This window comes from Mirounga leonina, unplaced genomic scaffold (assembly GCF_011800145.1).
Source record: "Mirounga leonina isolate KUSES-001 unplaced genomic scaffold, KU_Mleo_1.0 Mir_168, whole genome shotgun sequence".
NCBI lineage: Eukaryota > Metazoa > Chordata > Mammalia > Carnivora > Phocidae > Mirounga > Mirounga leonina.
Window position 1 is genome coordinate 23,669,077 of NW_023270426.1, and position 11,264 is coordinate 23,680,340.

The 11,264-nt window shown below is 55.3% G+C and overlaps 1 protein-coding gene across 1 annotated transcript in view; it reads left to right on the forward strand.

Moving 5' to 3' along the window:
* The first annotated feature begins 913 nt into the window (after window positions 1-913).
* The window catches only part of PSD2 (pleckstrin and Sec7 domain containing 2), a 34,501-nt gene continuing 24,150 nt past the window's right edge, over window positions 914-11,264 (forward strand). Inside the window, exons 1-4 of the mRNA XM_035014274.1 lie at window positions 914-1,322; window positions 3,708-4,175; window positions 4,604-4,798; window positions 7,561-7,641. Of these exons, the coding sequence (XP_034870165.1) occupies window positions 949-1,322; window positions 3,708-4,175; window positions 4,604-4,798; window positions 7,561-7,641 (1,118 nt within the window). The 5' untranslated portion in view covers window positions 914-948. The remainder of the gene's footprint in view (window positions 1,323-3,707; window positions 4,176-4,603; window positions 4,799-7,560; window positions 7,642-11,264) is intronic.

The following is an 11,264-nucleotide window of genomic DNA, read 5'->3' on the forward strand; positions in this document are numbered from 1 at the left end:
GCCCAACCTGGACCCACAGGCGGTCACACAGTGAGTCAGGCAGAGCAGGGCCCAGCTCCCCTTCCAGTGCTCTCCCCAGAATGCTCCATGGCATCCCTCCTCAAGGCTGGGTAAGCTCTGGGGGCCCCGGTGTGGAGGGGAACCCCGGGCCCACTCCTCCTTTCTCCTTGCACAGCCAGGGCGCTGGGCTCCTGGCGGGGAAGTCAGGCTGGCTATAGGCGAGGAGGGTCCTGGGTGGCGCCTCACCCGCCCAGCACCCTGGACAGCGCCTCACGCTGTGCCTGGGGATGGCCGCGGCGGGGCCTCAGGTTGGTTTCTCTGGGTTGGCGTCTGGTTCTGACGAAGCTGTATTTCTGTTGACTTCTTTGCCTCCTCTCTTAAATCTCCCTATAAAGGCAGCCCCAGCTCAGTTCCCTCCATTCACCCACAGATACGCTCTTTTCTGGCTTCTGGAGTTAGGGTGAGAACATGGAAAGAAACAAGGGGACTGGCTGCTGTCAGCCTGGAGTTTTGTCTGCCTCACACACCAGCAGGAAAGGGATGGGGTTTGGAGAAGTCCTGGACCCTTCCCTAGCTCCTCCCAACCTGGATCTTTCTCACAGGGCTTGGGTGGATTCTGCAGGGCACAACAGAGACACGTAAGAGGTAACAGGGAGGGCAGGACTGGGGCACACAGGCTGAATGCGGGTCAGGGAGAGGTGAGTGGGGCTGGCCCGAGCGGGGCTATTGCCTGAGGACACCACAGCCCAAACCCATATTCCAGCCAGGAGGTCCTGAGATCATCTCCGCCATCCTCCTGTCCCCAGGCAGGCTGCCTGGTGCTGGTTCTGCTGGGCTTTAGACCCCTCAGCACCTGCCCTGTCTGACTCACCTCTTCATCTCTTCATTCGCTTCCAGATCTAGGCGAGTCCCGGGAGCAGTCAGCACAGGGAGGAAGTAGCGGCTACCATGGATGAGGATAAGCTTCCATCTGTACTACCTGGGGAAGGTGGTGCTACCTGGGACCCCAGCTTGGAGCCTGAGGAAGAACCTGGGGTCCAGAATGGAATGGCACACAGTCAGGACCTGAACAGTAGCTACAACAGCCCAGGGCATGAGATGAGGGGCACTCTGGTGGACACTGAGGAGTCCACACAGGGCCCGGACATGGCCCTCCATGGCCTCAGCCTTGGCCTTTCCTTCACCAATGGCCTAGTCCTGGGGCTAGACTCAAATATTCTAGAAGATTCTGCAGAGTCCAGGCCCTGGAGGGCTGGTGGGCTGGCAGAGGGGGACAATGCTTCCAGGAATCTCTGTCTGGACACTGAGGACCCTCAGCTGGGGTAAGTGGGTGCCTTGGGTTGGGGGCTCACTACATTTGGCTGCTCCAGTGTTATGTGGCCTGGGTCTAGCTACTTAGCCTCTCTGGTTCTTGTTTTTCTCCTCCATAAAATGGTAATTTCATATTCCTGTTTTGTCCAGCTTCTGGGTGTTTTGGAAGGATAGAGCCGTTAGATTTCAAAGGCCAGCAGGCCTGTTGTGCCTCCCACCCCCAAAGCCCTCCAAACCATCATGGGCTGTATCCGTGTGGGTTTAGAGGACCATACACCCTCCAACCCAGGCTGGGCAGTAGAGTTCCAAAATGCTTTGATGTGGAAGGTCATCTGGTCCATCCCTCTGTTTCCCGGAGATGAAGATCCCCCAATTCTGTAACTGACCTCAGAAGAGTAGGCTTTGTGGATTAATCCCTGCCGGCTACCTCTCACTTGAGTACCCTCTGGAGGTTCTACCAGGAATCTCACTTTAGTCCTACTTACTGGAGTTACTGCCCTATTTCTATTATCGTCAGCAGGAGATGGAGAGACCTGCATGTCTTGGAGGTGCTAGTTGGATGAGGAGGAGGGGATGGGACAGGGGAATGTCTAGAAGACCTCAGGGTGGGCTGAGAAAGAAAGTGTATAGAAGTCTTAGTGTGCACAGCTGTGGGTCCTGGCCTGGACAAGCAAGAGTGCACAGGTGGCATGCACATGTATGTCTGGCCTGTGCATTGTTGTGGATATAGGAGTGTGTGAACAGGTGGATGTGCATGGGTCTGTGTGGTTTTGTGGGGGGGGGGGTTGTGTGTGCCTGGCGTGTGCAGCTGTGGGTACACACTTGGGTCTGCACGTCCAGGTCTGGGGCTGAGTGTGGCTAGCTCTGCGGATAGGAATGTGAGTACATGAGGTTGGGTGCCTGTGTGTACCGGGTATCCCGTGGCCGTGAGTGTTTCCATCCAGACAGGTCCTAGGGAAGCCACCTGGCTGGCAGTGGGGTGCAGACAGGGGTCTGGGACTTCTTGGAGCGTACTGTTGGTGTTTAGGTGGCATATTTATTGGAGATGGCTGAAGGTGGGGGCAGATGGAAGTTTGGAGATTGGGCTAATGGTCTTCAAGCCTGTATCAGAACCACCTCTCAGGTCTGCTCAGGTGCATGAGAGGGTGGGAGATAGTGGGGTGAGGGAGACCATTCATGGCTCTGATAGCGAGATGAGAGCTCCCCCAAGGGCAGAGATATGTATCTCTTGATCTCGCTCTTTTTCAGTGTCTCCTCTTCCTTAACTGTCTTCCCTGTACATCTCCCCTGTGGATAAGAATCCTCCCTGGATGCCTCAGTTTATCTCTGTGTGATGCTCTATTCTAGGTGCTGGGGATACATCAGTGAACAGAACATACAAAAATTCCTATTATCACAGAGCTTATGGTCTGGGGGGTAGATAATAATTCATAAAAGTAATAATTATGTAGTATGTAGGAATGGGGGGTAAGTGCTTTGGAAAAAATGAAGTAGGAAAAAGGGGCTGAGGCGTTTGGAGGTGGGTCCCAGTTATAAATAGGGTGCTCAGGGCTGACCTCATGGAGAAAGGGATGAGGAAGGAGGGCTTCAGCATGAGGGAAGGGCACTGTGGCAGAAGAACTGCCAGCCCAAAGGCCTCTTGCAGGGACAGGCCAGGGCCCTGCAGTGGCTTTGGTGGTGTGGTGGGCCAGGGGGGTGACAAACATCTGTGCATTCAACCAGCACACCATTCAGCAGGGTTTACTGAGCATGTGCTGTGTGCCGGTGTTCCCTGGCCTTGTGGGGGGTGGGGCTGGGGAACAGATGGGAAACAGGGAACACACCATGCGACATGCTGACGGGCTGGGAGGAAGTCAGGAGATACCCTAAGGATGGAGAATAAGGAAAGGGGCCACTGGGGCGGGTGACATGCTCCTGCCCTCCTCAGTCTCTCTGGGGAGGTGACGTTGAGGCCAAGCCTGAGAGCTGCAGGGTGGTCGGCCATGCCGAGAGCCTCCCAGGCTATGTGGACAGCAAAATTTTGAGCCAGCATGACCCTAGTTGTGCTGGGGGATATCCACATGGCTCTGGGAAGCCTGGAGGCAGAGCCCCCGGGCCACAGTGGGGGAAGAGGCCTCCCATTCATTCATCTAGACAAATAAATGATGCCTACTCTGGGCCAGGCACAGGGCGGGCACTGGGGAGGACCACCCCTGTCTTTTTTCATTGCTGTACCTTAGTACCCAGCCCAGCATCTGGCACCCAGTGCCCAGTAAGTATTGGCTGAAAGAATAAACAGGACACAATCTATGCCCGCTCCTGCCCCCGAGGAGCTCCCAGACACAGACTGGTGCAGTCCCAGCCCCTGTAACGGGGGGCCCCACAGCAGGATGGTGACTGGTCCTTGCCTCCCACAGGCTGGGCGGCCCCGGAGAGCCAGATGTGCGGGATGGCTTCAGTGCCACGTTTGAGAAGATCGTGGAGTCCGAGCTGCTGCGGGGCACCCAGTACAGCAGCCTTGACTCCCTGGACGTGCTGAGCCTCACGGACGAGAGTGACAGCTGCATCAGCTTTGAGGCCCCCCTGACACCCCTCATCCAGCAGCGGGCCCGTGATAGCCCTGAGCTGGGGGCTGGCTTGGGCACTGGGGACATGGGGTCCGAGGGGGACATGGGAGCAGCTGGTGGTGATGGGGGGCTGGGCAGCCCCCTGCGGTGCTCCATCTCCAGCAGCCGATCAGAGAACGTCCTGAGCCGCCTGTCTCTCACAGCCGTGCCCAATGGCTTCCATGAAGACGGACCCCGGGGTCCAGGTGGGGACGAGGAGGAAGAGGAGGAGGAGGAGGAGGAGGAGGAGGACACAGACAAGTTGCTGAACTCAGCCAGGTGAGGCAGAGCCTAGGCTGGGAACTGGGAGAACCTTTGAGCAGATGGGGAAACAGACTGAGAGGAGGCACAGCAGGTCAGGGCAACCCAGTGCCCAGAGGAGCAAGCCCTCTCCAAGGTCGTGGTGTCCTTCCTCTATACCCAGACTCCCCACCCCGGTCCTGAGGTTCCAGTCTGCCCTTCCAGGCCTTTCCAGCCCGGGTGGGGCCAGGGAGGTGTGCTCTGTGGGTTGTGTAGCTTGTAGTGATTTTGTTGAGGGACTCTTCTAAAAGTCTGACTTGATTCCCTCCTGATACAGTGGAGCTTCTCCCCCTGCTCTGGCCCCTGCATGGATTTTCAGAGGCCTGGGGAGACTTCCCAGACTCTTCCTGGGCCTCTGACCTTGGGCCTCTGATCCCCTTCTCTCTGCTCCCACCTTCCTTGTGCAGCGACCCCAGCCTAAAGGATGGCTTTTCAGATTCGGACTCGGAGCTGAGCAGCTCGGAGGGGCTGGAGCCTGGCAGCACAGACACACTGGCCAACGGGTGCCAGGGGGTCAGTGAGGCTGCTCGCCGGCTAGCCCGCCGCCTCTACCACCTCGATGGCTTTCAGCGCTGTGATGTCGCCCGGCAGCTAGGCAAGAAGTGAGTCGTCTCCCGTACCCCCCACCCCGGGCAAACCCTGTGTCTTCCTCAGCCTGAAGGAGGTGTGGGTGACTTCTGTCAGGGGGGTCTGATGCCTGGGGGGGGCTCCCAATAGTCCCCAAGAGCTCCTCCTCCTGCCACTGTCCTCATTCCTGGTCTTGCCCTAAATCTGTTTCCTTTCTGGGCTGCCTGGGTGAAGGCCCAAGCTCTCGGGGAGGGGAGGTGGTGGCGGGGTGGTCCCTCAGGGCTGGGGGGTGCAATGTGGCCTGGGTTATGGGACCATGATGATGGTAGTGAGGACAGAGCAGGGGGGTGGGGCCTGGAGGAGGAGAACCTGGGCCTGGGCTGGGTTCCTGGCCCTCATTAGACCCCATTCTCAGTCTGTTGGGACTGGCTCAGGGGGCTGAAGCCGCCAAAGCACAACCCTGGCCTTGGGACTGGGGAAAGGGAACTAGCCAGATGGGAGTGCTGGGGAGGGTGCGGGAGATGGAGTGGGGTGGGGGGACAGACAGGGCCTCTGAGACTGAGGGAATCAGCAGGCACCCCCCGAGTGTTTCTGACTATCAGGATGGCCACCTGCCTTTGCCCTTCCTCCAGGGGGCCTCCCATCCCCACATTTAGGTTCTGGGATGGGGAGGCAGTCACCGCTCTCAAGGCAAAGGGGCAGTCTAGCCCCTAGGCCCCAAGTCCAAACTGACTGAAAAAGCTGAGGTCAGCTCTGCTTGGGACCCTTCCCTAGTTTCTCTCCCCCCTTCCTCCTCTACCCTTCTCAGCCTCCACGTTGCTCCGGCCTGCCTCCCAGCCCCAGCCCAGACATCACATCTGACTTCGAAGCCCTACCTCTCCCACTGGGCTGCGTCCCCCACCCCCAACCAAATGACATTCTCCAGGAGCCTAGGTTATGGTCGATCTGCATCCTCCGGTCCTTCAGCCTCTCCTCTACAAGAGTAGCCATCAGCACTTAACTGCGCCTAAGTCTCTCCCATCTGAAAACAAGAATTCTTCCTCAACTCCCCCAGCCCCTTGGCAGCCAGAATTCTTGAGTTTTCTGCCCTGGGTGGCCTCGGTCCACTCCCCCTCTCCACATTCAGCCCCTGGGGCAGGCTTCTCCCCCACCCTCTGCCTTCAGCAGCCGGTCTAGGCCAGGGCCAAGTTAGCAGCCTTTGTCTTTGAATCCGGTGGCTGCTACCTGGCCTCAGTTTACCCCTCCTCAACATTGCAGACACACCCCACTCCTTTCTTTTTCCTTAAGTAAAATTTTTATTATGCAAATTTCAACCATACACAAACAGAGAAAATATATTAAACCTCCACATAACCCATTACTCAGCTTCAAAGTTAACAACATTCCCCCCCCTGCCATTTTGCTGGAATATTTTAAGGCATATTTTAGGCACTCTATCATTTGATCCATAAATACTTTAGTATGTGTCTCTAACTGATAAGGATTTTTAAATATGATCATCATTCCATTATAATTTTTAACAAAACTAATGAAAATTCCATAGAATCTCTAATAGTTTAATATTCTGTCTCAGAAATGCTTCTTCCTATCAGGATGCAAACAAGATACATGCTTTACCTTTGGCCAATATGTCTCTTGAGTCTCTCTCTCTCTTTTTCCTCTTACGTCTCTTAATCAATAGTCTGCCAGGCTGCCTCCTTTTTCTTAAGGCCATGTATCTGTTGAAGAAATGGAGCCATTTGTCAGGAAGAATTTGCTACGATTTGGATTTGGTGTCCCCATGGAGTTACGTCATGCTTTCCCTGTTTCCCCAGTCCCAAGTCTCCTGTAAATGGGAGGGAGAGCTCCGGGCTTGGGTAGGTTCAGGTGGAAATTCATTCTCTTTTCCGACAAGAATTCATCACTCCAATCTTCTCAAAACACACTCTCTCTCTCTCTCTGCCTCTGGGACACTGCATCCCTAGCTCTCTCCAGCTGCTGTTCCTCAGTCCCCTTCAGTGGCTCCCTCTCTCTCCTCAGTTGGCCTCCGCCCTAAGAGGGGCTTCCTCTGATCTCCGTCCTGGGTCTGCACCCTCCTCTCGCTTGGGCTCATCCCCGTTCTCCAAGTCATTAACCAGCTGACATCTCTCACGTGGGTACATCCGGCCCCACCTGATGTCTAGCTCTGGATACCTCCCCCCAGGCCCACCTCCTGGGTCATGCACTGCACCATTCCCTCACCCATGGATTCTGCTTCTGAAATCCCTCTCCTCCCCAAACTCTGTCTCTCCAGGAACCCACCCCTGCAGCCCCCAGGAGTTTCCACTCAGTGGGCGTGTTGCACACACAGATCTGATCCACTCGCTCAACTCCTCCCTTCTTCACACCCTTCCCAAACACTACTGATCCTTCCCTTGGCCCTTGGGCCCTGTTCCCTACCTCATCTCTTGCTGCCACCGGTCCTGCTCTCTGGCTCTGGCCACATGGCCCTGCTGATAGCTACTTGGACATGTGCAGTTTCTTCTACTGGGGATGCTTTGCATCACCCCTCCCCCTACTCCCTTCACCTCCCTGGCTCTTACTGGCCTATATTATAGGTCTGCTGTCTTCACAGAGACATTATCTCCTTTAGGAAGCCTTCCAGATCCCCCAACCCAAGGCAGGCTGGACTGTCAGAGCCCAACTGGCTGGCAGGGGGAGGCAGCCTAGGGACAGGCAGGTCGGATGGGTGGGTCAGGGTGCCCCAAGGCTCACTGCGCATGCGCCCCTGTTGCCGGAAGTGCTCTCTTCTAATGGACACCTCATGCTCTCCTGACAGCAATGAATTCAGCAGGCTGGTGGCCGGGGAGTATCTCAGCTTCTTCGACTTCTCGGGCCTGACTCTGGACCGAGCGCTCAGGTCAGTGGGGCTGGGATGGGGCGGTGTCCCCATGGGGTACAGGCCACACACCTGGATTCTCATGCCAGCTCTGTCATAAACTTGCTTGTACAACCTTGGGCGAGTGTCTCAACCTCCCCGGGAAGGCTGTGGAGAAGGGGCCATGAGCACGGCAGCAGCCCGGGGCCCCAGTGAGTCCTGGCTCTGTGGTGGGCTGAGTGCAGGAAGGTGGGAATGCCATGATGTGAGGCTTTGGGAGCCGAAGGGCATAGGGCTTGCCTGCATGGAGTGCTTCCTGTTTGCCAGAGGCAATAGGTCTTTCCGCACCCTTCCGACTTGGCCTAACTACACCCCTGGAGGGTAGGTGTTATTGCTGTTCACAAATGAAGAACCAGCCATTAGGTGAAGTGATTCCCTGCAGTCACTGAGGGAGGAGATGGCAAAAACGGGATTTGACCTCAGGTCCTCTTGGTGTTTGGACACAGACAGTAGCCTTCAGGAGGGTCAGGTGCAGGCTCCGGGGGGTGGTGGTGGTGGTGTGTGTGTGCGTGGAATAAAGTGCAGCCCGGTGTCTAGCAGCCCCTGGTGGCAGGGCCCACAGGAGACAGCATGCCGTGGTCCTTGGGGTGTGGGGGGACAGCGATCTCTGAGCTAAGTGGTCCCCAAATGTTAGATCTTCTGTGTCCCACACACATGTCTCTTACACTTTAAAAAATGTATTTTCCATTCTTGTTTCTCTACTTCACTTGGGATATTTTCTGTTGACCTGCTTTTAGTTCACTTACGCTTTTTTCTGTGTCTAATATGCTGTTAAGTCCACTTACTGAGTTTTTACTTTTTATTATATTTTTCAGTTCTAGAATTTTCATTTTGTTAAAATTAAAACAAAATAGATTCTAATTCTCTGGGGGAATTTCTCATTTTTTCACTCATTTGCTCCATCTTTCCCTCTCTTTTTGAACATATTAATCCTAGTTATTTCCAAGTCCTTATTTCAAAGCCTGCTCATCCCAATATCTGTATCATTGGAATCATCTATATCTGTTTCTGTTGTCTCTTCTCTTAGTTTTGTGTCATACATCCTGTCTCTCTGCAACCCAGTAATTTCTTTATTAGATGCTGTGTGCTTTGTATAGAATTAGGCTCGAGATTATTATATCTTCCTCCAGTGAGGGCTTACCTTGTCCTTTGCTAGGCAGTTAGAGGGGGGCAGGGGTTGCACTCCTAATCCAACCACGGCTGAGCTGAGGAAAGGCTGCACCGAAGTTTGGTAAACTCAGGGATCCCCCATCGTCTTTCCACTAGAAGTCTAGTGTGTTCACTGGGGCCTCTCCCTTTGGTGGGTCCTGAATCCTAATTGTGTTTCCTCAGTGTGGCAAGAATGTCAAAAAACAAAACAAAACAAAACAAAACCCAGTCCCTTTACTTCTCAGAGGCTTTCTGCTTAGTTTTTTAGCATCCTGCCCCTCACATCTTCAGAACTTGGCAGACGTCTCAAAGGGAAAACCGGCTGTATAGTCACGGTCCCTTAGGTCTCCAGGTTTGTGTCTTCAGCTCTGTGAAGCCACCAAGTCTTCTGCCTCTTGCCTTTGCCCATAATCAGCAATGCCCCCAAGGAAAAAGCAGCTATAGATGAACCCCTCACCTCAGCTCTCTCCTCTCCAGAAGTCTAGCCCTGTGGTCCTTATGGCACCGGTGGCTTCCAGAGAGCTTAAGAGAGATGTATTCTGTCTGGCTCATCTCGGGTTCTCAGGGGAGGTGTTGGTCTGCTGCAAGGTGCTCTATCCTGAGCTGAGTCTGAAGTTTGCTTTGGGATGAGGGAGAGTGGTGGGAGAAGATGTTCAGTGGGTCAGGTCATGATCAGAGGCCTGGGTGCTGTGCTGGAGAACCTTGTATGCCAGCCCAGGAGATACAGGCTCAACCGCAAAGGCACTGGGGAGCCACAGAAGGTATTGGGTGTAAAGCAGTATTTTGGGGGGTAGTGCTGGCAGCCTTTGATCTGGAGGCATGCAGGCTTCTGAAGAAGGTCTAGTGGGAGAGGATAGGCCTGAGGTGGGCAGTGGGGCCAAAGGAAAAGATTGGTGTGAGAGGTCATTCAGAGGATTGAGTAGAGGGATGGGTGGTGCCAAAGAGCAGGGGAGTGGGTAGGCAGTGGTGAGGCTGACCCTGGGGGCCACCTCAGAGTTTGGTGGTGGCTGTGTTACACTGGGGCTTGGTGAGGACCCTTGGGGAAGGAATGTTTGGACTGGGGAGTGGGAGCTGGGATGGATGGCTTGTAGAAAGGACAGGTCAAGGCTGGGATGGGGGATGGATTTTAAAAAGTCCTAGTGGAGTGTGGTTAGAGGAGGGAGGGGCAGAGCTGGGTGCCAGATGGGAGGAAGAGAACAGGGAACAGGAGAGACCAGGGTGGGGAAGGGGGGGCTAGATGGCAGACAGCGTGTTTTTGTATGGCTGTTAACTGACTGGGATTGAAGAAGAGCGTGGTCTGTAGTTTGGGATGCCTTGGGAGGCTCAGAAGGTAAGGGTTGGCCAAGATGGGCTCATAGGGCCCAGGGTGCCTTAGGAGCAGCAGGAGAGAGCATAAAGCAAAGTGGACTTTCCAGAAACCAAATGAACCATAGTGAAATTAGGAATGAACTAGTCTCAGGAACCCTGGATAGATAGAGGCTCAAATTCGCGCAGTTTGCAGTTTTTCTTTCCAAGAAGTGTGCCTAGGCCCCATCTCCCAGCCCCTGTGGTTTTGGGATCAACTCTTAGGGCCCCTGAGAGCCAGTGGCTTTTGAAGTGGGCCAGGAGAGGGGGGCAGAGCTGCCCAGGAGAGGAGGGAAGGTCCTTGCAGACAGCTTCAGCCTCCCCAGAGGCATGGAGCCGTGAAGGTGCCTGTCCTGTCCAGGGTGTGAATATGGTACGGGAGACAGGTGAGGGGGAGGTTGGAGGGAGGGGAGGGTGGTGGGAACATGTCCTGGGAAGGACAGAGCAGGAGGAGCTTGGTGCTATCCTGAGTGCTCTGGGGAGCCAATGACAGGTTTTAAGCAAGGGTGAGTCTCAACTGCATGTGTGTTTAGAAAGGCCACTCAGTGTCTGCAGGGAGGACGCATCGGGGAGGTGCAGGGGTGCCCCCGTCTGGAGGCCGCTGTGAGTGTGCTGGGCATATGATGAGGGCAGAGGAGGAGGAGGGTTTGAGATCAAGGATGAAGAACAAGTCACTGGCAGCTCAGACTTGGGGTGGGGGAAGGCTGAGGGAGGCCCAGATGGGGCTTGGGGCTTGGCCGGTGGCACATCTGGTGAGGAGCAGGAATGACTGAGGAGGAGCAGTCTGCGGGGACAGGTGTGGCCTGTGCAGACCTTGCCAGAGAGGAGGGAGAGAGAAGTGGGCATTTATCCTGAATAAGGGCTGACGGCAGCGCTGAGGGGCTCATCTGCCTTTGTTCTTCACACTCTGTCCCCTGCCTACTTCCTGGAGGACATTGAGGGCTGAAATTCTAAAGCCCCCTAGCCTCCACACCCCAGAAGCTATCCTGGGGAAGGTGCTGGGGCACGGGAGCCCTGGCTCCTTCCGGCGGGTTTATGTGGGGTGCGTGCGTGCGCGCGTGCGCCTGGTGGTGGTGGTGGTGGTGGTGGTGGTGGTGGTGGTGGTGGTGGTG